At 47.3% G+C, this 9017-nt stretch overlaps 1 protein-coding gene across 1 annotated transcript; it reads right to left on the reverse strand.

Moving 5' to 3' along the window:
* Positions 1 to 6034: 6034 nt before the first annotated feature.
* Positions 6035 to 8560, reverse strand: LOC309565911 (uncharacterized protein; the record flags this gene model as incomplete). The annotated part of the gene is made up of 4 exons (XM_082270940.1): positions 6035 to 6853; positions 7262 to 7609; positions 7727 to 7975; positions 8030 to 8560. 4 exons carry the CDS (start codon positions 8558 to 8560, stop codon positions 6035 to 6037), a joined length of 1947 nt encoding a protein of 648 aa, XP_082127066.1.
* Between the last annotated feature and the right edge of the window lie 457 nt (positions 8561 to 9017).

The raw sequence follows: 9017 nt of genomic DNA on the forward strand, positions 1-9017 counted from the left end.
CCTTGTTTACATAGGAAGACTGCCGTTCTGTCTCTCCTGGGAATGATCGAGGGAGACCGGTGGAAATCGGGTCCGCCGGATCCGCTGATTGGCAATCCCTGTGTCCAATCAGCACACGATCGCGCCTTTGGCGGCGCACGTGCACCCCCCAGTGGCTATTGCACAAAATGACGTACAGGTACTGTATGTAGTAGAATTTCATGTGGTCGGGTAGGGAGAATCCTTCCTGTAACTGCGCAAATGTTAGCATGACCCCTCCATGGAGGATATGCCGCAAATGAGTCACCCCCAAAGCCCGCCATCTGTCCGCCTGATCTAATTTGCACAATTCCGGGTAGGCACGGTTACCCCAGATCGGACTAAATTTGGTATATCCCCCGTCACCTGTTGCATTTGTTTTGTCTTATCCCATACCTTCTGTAGGAGGCGATACGTCGGGTATCGCCGATTGGGTTTGGTGAACAGCTGTGCCTCCAGTCCCTCTGGCACCCCAATTGCCCCCGTAAATTCCTGCATAACTGTCAACGCTGCACCAGCCGGAGCCCCCGACAGCGCACCCGCCAGGTGCTGCAGCTGGGATGCCAGATAGTACAGCCAGGGGTTGGGCGGGGAAAGGCCCCCTCCATCTCTGGGCTTCTGCAGTTGCTCCAAGCGGATCCTAGCCGCCTTTCCCTTCCACAGCAGGGACCGGAAGAGGGTATTAACACTTGTTTTTTTTAGTGTTCACGTATTTTTTGTTTTCTGTTGAGCAGGCAGCACAAGCAGCACCCTTCTTATATTGTTTATCAGCAACTTCAAGAAAATCTTCCACTTTGCTAATTCAGAGAATAGTTACAGGCTCCCTTTACAGGCTAGTCACGCACCTTGTAATAAGAAAAAACAGAGACACACACAGCGGGTAAGATCGGTAATAGAAATAGAGATGTAAAGACAAGCTTCAGTCTCGTGCCACACCCACTGACGCATTTCACCCTCTCTCGATTAAACGTGTGGAAAGGTGAAACGCGTTAGTAGGGCATGGCATGAGAGAAGACTAGCTGAAGACAGTCTTTACATTTCTATTTCCATTGCTGGGCTAATCTACTGTTTGTAGCTCTGGTATTTCTTTTTAGGGGGTAGTGATACTGGGCCAGACAAGCCGTCTGGATGTTGGCACCTTAAAGTGGTTCTGAAGTGTTAAGGTTTTTTACCCTAATGCATTCTATGCGTTAAGGAAAAAACCTTCTGTTCTGCAGGATTTCCCCCCAGCCTCCCCCTTTATCGTACCTGAGTACGATCAAATTCTGCTCTCGCCGCTCTCTCCCTCCTTATTGAGCAGATTGTTAGCAGCTGGAGCCATTGGCTCCCGGTGCTGTTAATCAAATGCTATGTCAAGGGAGAGGATGGCGGGGCAGAGCCGCCCACTCTGTGTCAAGAGATACAGAGAGGGTGGTTTGGGAGCGAGCGTGCACGGGTGCCCCAGTGGAAAGCGGGTTTCCGTGGGGGCACTCGTCTAAGAGGAGGTGCTGGAAATGACAGTGGGGGACCCCAGAATAAAAGGATTGGGGCTGCTCTGTGGAAAAGCAGTGCACAGAGCAAGTAAGTAGGACATGTTTTTGTTGTTCATTTAATTAAAAAAAAAAAAAAGTTTATTATCACTTTATGTGATTTTGGAGTCGCCAGGAGGGGAATACACAGTTGCGCAGACTGGTGCATTTTGCTATACATCCTACCATTCTTTCACCACTCCACCATTCCATTCTGTTTTTGGAGCCCTTAGAACTACCCGGTACTTCCAGGTATGAGGGAGCAACTTACCTTTTCCCTGTATCAGTATGTTGTGATTGGGCCTGAGGAGGAGGGCAGAAGAATATTTAAGTATAACTAAAGGCAAAACTTATTTTAAATTTTGGATAGAGTAGAGAGGGATTAAAATGCTTGCCAAGTTTTATTGCTGTCTGTGTTAAGGAGATTCACCTGTCTGTCCTTTTTACCATTATCAAAAGTGAAAGTAAAAAAACATGTTGGGTTGTCTCCAGGAAAATAATAGAGAGAAAATCTTCCAATGGGGACACTAGTTCTGGTGACATGGGGGGGAGGGGGGTCCCCAAGGGATTCCCTTAATTTGCAGGGATTTCCTCTCACTTCCTGTTTGGCTATGAGACCAGAAGTGAAGAGAAATCTCCTCAATGGAACACAAATGGCGAAACAAATCTGACAGCGGCTATAACCCTCCGTTATAAATAAAATTACCTATAGTTCTACTTTAAAGCTAAGCTCCAGGCTTTAAAAATATAAAAGTTGCACCTCTGGTTGTAGTCCCCTTTTAACACATCGTTGTACACAGTTCTCTTCTTCACCACAAGATGTCCTCAGTCTTCCGGGTTCAATGACACTATGAGACTGAAGGGTGTCATGAGCCCCCTGAACCCGACACCCAGTATATTGATGCAGAGTGCTGCTCTGATGTCCCCACATTAGCTCCACTCTCTCCATCATCCATGACTGCCCATCACTAGGAGAAGATCAAAGAGGATCCAGCATGTCATGTGCTGGCCAGTACACATTGGAAAAACAAGCAAAACATACAGCTGTAGTGGACTCAATGGAGGAAGTATGCCTGTCAAGAGAACCAGTCATTCTGCTCTGAATAGGCAAAGTGACAGATTCTCTTTAACAGGAGAAAAGCCTGGCTGACTATTTTGCTGTCTGCGTCGTAAATGTACATACTGTAAGTACTAAATGTCAGCTGAACCCTTACATAAGAGCGGTTCAGGTTCCAGCAGGTATAACATTATTTTGCTTTTGTTGCATTGTATTAGTGGAAAGCCAATTTAAATACGACCACTGATCGGTTCTACTCAACTGTCCGCTGCAGCAGCCAGTTGTACCAGATGGCCCAGCATGGGGATGAGTGTAATTTATATTGTGGTGATAGAAGTAGTTGCTTTTTAGGAGTAATTGATGGTGAAGAAATTGGCATAAATCGTTAAAATATATTTTTTTAATGGCTTCTTTTTATTTTATGTGTCTTCTCTATTTTGAAAGTAAAATGGGAGAGATATCTGAAGAGATGTTTTAAAAAAAAAAAAAAAAAATCCGGCCGCCTCCGCCCCTTATAGCCGGCCAATCACGCTCCTTTTTGTGAGATGTGTTTAAAAAAAAAATATATCGGGCCTCCTCCCCTTATAGCTAGCCAATAATGTTCCTTTTTGAGAGAGAGCTGTGTAAAAAAAAAAAAAATCTGGCCTCCTCCTCCCCTTATAGCCAGCCAATCACGCTCCTTTTTCTTTTTGAGAGATGTGTTTGAAAAAAAAAATCCAGCCTCCTCCTCCCCTTGTAGCCGGCCAATCACGCACCTTTTTGTGAGATGTGTTTTAAAAAGAAAAAAATCCAGCCTTCTCCTCCCCTTATAGCCAGCCAATAATGCGCCTATTTCTTTTTGAGAGAGAGCTGTGTAAAAAAAAAATAAATAAATAAAATCTGGCCTCCTCCTCCCCTTATAGCCAGCCAATCACGCTCCTTTTTCTTTTTCAGAGATGTGTTTAAAAAAAAAAATCCAGCCTTCTCCTCCCCTTATAGCCAGCCAAAAATGCGCTTTTATCTTTTTGAGAGAGAGCTGTGTAAAAAAAAAAAAAATCTGGCCTCCTCCTCCCCTTATAGCCAGCCAATCACGCTCCTTTTTGTGAGATGTGTTTAAAAAAAAAAAAGAATCCAGCCTTCTCCTCCCCTTATAGCCGGCCAATCATGCTTCTTTTTGCAAGATGTGTTTAATAAAAAAAAAAAAATCCGGCCTCCTCCTCCCCTATTAGCCGGGCCAATCACGCAACTTTGGCTCATTTTGGCTGTGTGAACTTCTCCTTTTCCCCTGGTGCTGACTCCTGGGTTTTTCTCTTCCCCTTCCCCTTTGGATGCCGCTCATTGAGCAAGTGCATCCTGGTGCAGTGGGTGCTACCCAGGTGGGGTGGTGAGTCTGGTAGGATTCCTCCCTCCCTCTGCTGCAGGTTGTGCGGTGCTGTTTGCTGGCGACCTGGTGGTGCTAGCAGCGTGGTGGCGGTGTCCCTTTGCAGTGCTAGACACTTTGTGGGGGTCCCCCTATTTATTGATGGTGTCTCTGGAGCATGTTTACCCACCTGACTCCCTCTTAGAGGCTGCAGGTCCCTTCGGGGACCCAGCCATCCATTGATGCACTGACGGCGGTCCTGGAGTCCTTTGTGTCCTGGGTGAAGATAGCTTTTGGGCGGCGGGCTAGCATAAAGCATCCCCCGCCTTCCCCTACTTCATCTGTCTCAATAAAATCCTGAATCTAATTCGGTTGCTGCGGACAGGGCCGGAATGGGACTAAAAACCAGCCCTGGAAATAATTTCATACCAGCCTCAGTGGCGTAGCGTGGGTTGTCAGCACTCAAGGCAAGTCATTTGTGCCCCTAATCAGCGGACGTTTAGCGCTCTCTGGGTCCCTACCACTCATACAGAATTAAAACCCCTTATGGTACATTTTAGGATTTACCACTGCTCTTTGTTCTCCTTTCTTTCCCTTTTATCTTTCTCTATCCTAATTTCTTGTTTTTTTTTTTTCCATCTCTCTCTCTCTCTCTCCCTTTTTATTTGTTCCTCCCCCACTTTTCCTCTCTCTTCCATGTATTCTTTCTTTTTATTCCTTCTCTTACTCCTTGTTGGGGGAGGGGAGGCTGGGAGAGCGGGGTCCAGGCGCCAGGGACAGCACAGCTGGGAGGCCACAGGCTCTAGGAACAGCCCAGCTGCCCCCCCTCCCCACTATCTAATACACTGCTGACCCCCCCCCCTCCCCGCTATCTAATACACTGCTGACCCCCCCCCTCCCCGCTATCTAATACACTGCTGACCCCCCTCCCCGCTATCTAATACACTGCTGAAGCCCCCCTCCCCGCTAACTAATACTCTGCTAACCCCCCTCCCTGCTATCTAATACACTGATGACCACCCCCTCTCCCCACTATCTAATACAATGCTGATCCCCCTCTCCCCCTAATACAATGCTGTTTCCCCCCTGGCCCCCTCCCCCTAATACAATGCTGATCCCCCCTCCACCTAATACAATGCTGTTCCCCCCTCCCCCTAATACAATGCTGTTCCAACCTCCCCCTAATACAATGCTGTCCCCCCCTTCTCCTAATACAATGCTGATCCCCTCCTCTGCTCTCCCTAAAACAATGCTGCCTGCCCCCCCCCCCCCCAATGCAATACTCAAGGTCCCTCCTTCACGACTCTTACCTGTACACTACAGGGCAGCTCAGCGCGCCGTCGGTCACCGGTGTCTGTATGGGAGCCTGGGAGGGAACTTCAGGGAAGGGATGCCGCCATGCTGTGCAGCCAGCTAATGACTAGAGATCCGCTGACTACTGCCACGCATCCTCTGGATATGACATCATGCCGCTCACATCCGGCAGCTAGCTCGACTCTGCATACCCAGCGGGGTGGGCCGGCGGCCGCGATTACAAAGGGGAGTAAAAACTTTCTTTCCGGCTATATCTCAAAGCGGCCCACCGGAAAAATTTCCCAGTATCCCGGCAGGCCAGTCCAGCCCTGGCTGCGGACGTGGCCTATTGTGCAGAGTCTGCGGCCACCGTCCCCGAATTATCGGATAGTGAGGATAATTCCTCCACACCTTTGGCTGCGCACAAGAAGGCACTGGTGGACGCACTGATGGTATGTGTGCGTGAAACTGTTAAAAATTGGCACTCACAAACCATCTTACGCTGCAAATGTGTTTCCTTATCCCTTATCTCACTTGAGAGCTGCTGGTCCTTTCAGGATAAAATTTTAGAATGTAAACTAATGCCCTTGTCCCTGAAGGTGATTAGCTGTCATTGCCCACACAGCCAGTGCAACGGATCTGAAATCTATAGTTATCTTCCCCTTCTTCCGGTAGTGCTTCTGGGATGGATCAGGGTGATTCTGACTGGTTTGTTATGTTGGTAAATGTTAGTATTTTTATGGGGATATGCCCTTGGTGGTGCTGTTACTTTACAGCTTCCTCTCTTTGGTGTTGTTTGAATTGCTGACCGTGGAGCGCTCAGTATTGATATAGATAGAAGCTGTCTTCAAAGTCTGTGAGGCTGCTTAAGTAGTTAGAGTTGTCTTTGATTAGAGTAATCGTGTACTCTAGCACCTCCTGCACGCTCTCATCTGGGTATCCTTGTATACCAGTGAGGGTGACAGTCTTGTCTGGGCAGACCACCCATTCAGCAGCTTTGACACAGCAGATGGCCTGCAGTGATGGAGGGACAGAGCAGTAATAGTACTCTGTCAGGCAGAGTTTAACAATTGCTTTTGCACATACCATCAGGATATGGTTCTCCTCCACTGTCTGTGCAGTGAGCTCTGCACTGGCCATCCGCTTCATGATAAGATGCTGCAAGAAAAAGTTGGTGGTTGGAGCAATTAGCCGGTAGCTGAGTTTCCTCATGATTGATGCCTCCATAGTCCACATTGTGGTGTTGGTGAAATGTCTGCGACAACCCAGAATTATCTGGTCCAATTCTTCACTATATGTCTCTGATGTTTTTAAGGCAAGTACCATTGAGGTAATGGCCATAATGTTGAAGGTGCGCCTCTCCACCCTGAGGTTAAGTAGGAGCCTGTCCAGGTAGTTTATGGCCAGGCACAGGGACTCCAAGCTCAGGGAGTGCTTTGAGTGGGATTTGATAAGGCAGCGCACCATTTTTCTTCGGTCTTCTTCATCCAGTTCTGTACAACGAAGACAGTTCGCAGGTAGGAAGTAGCGTTCAACACTCCTCTTGTAGGCATAGTTTTCGTTTCCATATTCCATTACATACTGCAGGTCTCTTCTCAGGCTATGGAGGTTGTATTGTCCCACACAAGGGTTCATTGAGCAGATAGGTGATTCATAGGGCTTCAGCTTTTTGAAAGTAGGTTTAACAGAAGGGGAACTAAACTGGCTAAATGTCCCTCTGTCGTCCATCTTTCTTTTGCTTGGCTGAGTGGACTCCTCTAGTTCAGATGTGAACTCCTCTTCATCAAAATAGCTTATAGGACTGTTGGTCTGTGAGCTGCTAGAGTTATCGGACTGAACAGATGTGTCTTCATCAGAATAGGTCACTCGAGGTTTCAGCTGAAGTGTTCCAAGCGGAAGGGACTCCTCTTCATCAGAAAAGCTTACAGGACTGTTAAGCTGTGAGCTACTGGAAGAATCAGACCTACCAGATGTGTCTCCATTGGCAAAGGTCACTCGAGGTTTCGGCTGAAGTTTTAAAAGCGGAAAGGTCACCTCTCCATCAGAAAAGATTTCAGAACTGTTTAGTTCTGAGCTTCTGGTTCCATCAGACTGAACAGATTTGTCTTCAAAGGAAAATGTCACTGTAGTGCTCAGCTGAGATGTTTCAACCTGAAAGGGCTCCTCTTCATCAGAATAGCTTACTGGGCTTGTAAGTTGCAAGCTACTAGAAGAATCAGACCTACCAGATGTGTCTCCATTGGCAAAGGTCACTCGAGGTGTCGGCTGAAGTTTCAAAAGCGGAAAGGTCACCTCGCCATCAGAAAAGATTTCAGAACTGTTCAGCTCTGGGCTTCTGGTTCCATCAGACTGAACAGATTTGTCTTTATCGGAATAGGTCGCTCGAGGTTTCAGCTGAAGTGTTCCAAGCGGAAGGGACTCCTCTTCATCAGAATAGCTTACTGGGCTTGTAAGTTGCAAGCTACTGGAAGAATCAGACCTACCAGATGTGTCTCCATTGGCAAAGGTCACTCGAGGTTTCGGTTGAAGTTTTAAAAGCGGAAAGGTCACCTCTCCATCAGAAAAGATTTCAGAACTGTTCAGCTCTGAGCTTCTGGCTCCATCAGACTGAACAGATGTGTCTTCATCGGAATAGGTCGCTCGAGGTTTCAGCTGAAGTGTTCCAAGCGGAAGGGACTCCTCTTCATCAGAAAAGCTTACAGGACTGTTAAGCTGTGAGCTACTGGAAAAATCAGACCTACCAGATGTGTCTCCATTGGCAAAGGTCACTCGAGGTGTCGGCTGAAGTTTTAAAAGCGGAAAGGTCACCTCTCCATCAGAAAAGATTTCAGAACTGTTCAGCTCTGAGCTTCTGGTTCCATCAGACTGAACAGATTTGTCTTCAAAGGAATAGGTCATTGTATTGCTTAGCTGAGATGTTTCAAGCTCTGATCCCTCTTCATCGGAATAGTTTAAAGGACTGTTTAGCTGAGGGCTACTGGCTCCATCAGACTGAACAGATGTGTCTTCTTCGGTATTGGTAATAGGAGTGTTCAGCTGAGGGCTACTGCCTCTCTCAGAATGAACAAACTCCTTTCCATCAATATAGGTCACTGGAGTGTTCAGCTGAGGTGTTTCCAGCTGAAGGGACTCCTCTGGTTTGCCATTAGTGTCAATTGGCCTGGCAGCAGAGTTTCCTCCACTAGGCACAATAGGCACATCATGGCAGAGAGAGACATCAGACTGATATCTCTGTTGTTTTCCAGCCACTAAAGGCTTAAAAGTAATTTTTGCCTTTGCCTGTGACTTTGGATGATAAGCTGTCTCATCAACACGGGTGCGTTTTTTTCTACAACAGTTTCCCATTTTTTTTGGAAATCACAAAAAAAATCGCAATAAAACCAACTCAACAAGGTTAAGAACTAACAGTGTGCTGCTACTCCTTCGCCTCTCACTGCTGGTTTGATCCGTTGACTCAGCTGCAGGTCTTTTTATAGTCTCAGACTCACCAACTGTCACCGCTTGCTTGTTGCCATGGTGACAGTAAACAAAGTGACCTTTGCAGTCAGGCAGTTTTAAGGCTCCCTTTACTATGGGACAGCGGCAGTTAGGGAGTTTCAAGGCTCCCCTGAGTGAGAGGTTTCAAGACTCCCCATACACCTGTAATAACACATGAGGAGCCTTCTAGAAGGGTCAGCTGATTGGTGGGATGAACTTTGTAGGGGTCACTTGACCTCCTGGTCAGTTCTGGAACGTTTTGGGGGGGCTATTTAAAGGGGGTTCAGACCCCAAGAGTTTACTCACCTCCGGAGGAATCTCTGTG

This window comes from Pelophylax lessonae (genome assembly GCF_965119305.1).
Source record: "Pelophylax lessonae genome assembly, chromosome: 10".
In the NCBI taxonomy this organism is placed as follows: domain Eukaryota; kingdom Metazoa; phylum Chordata; class Amphibia; order Anura; family Ranidae; genus Pelophylax; species Pelophylax lessonae.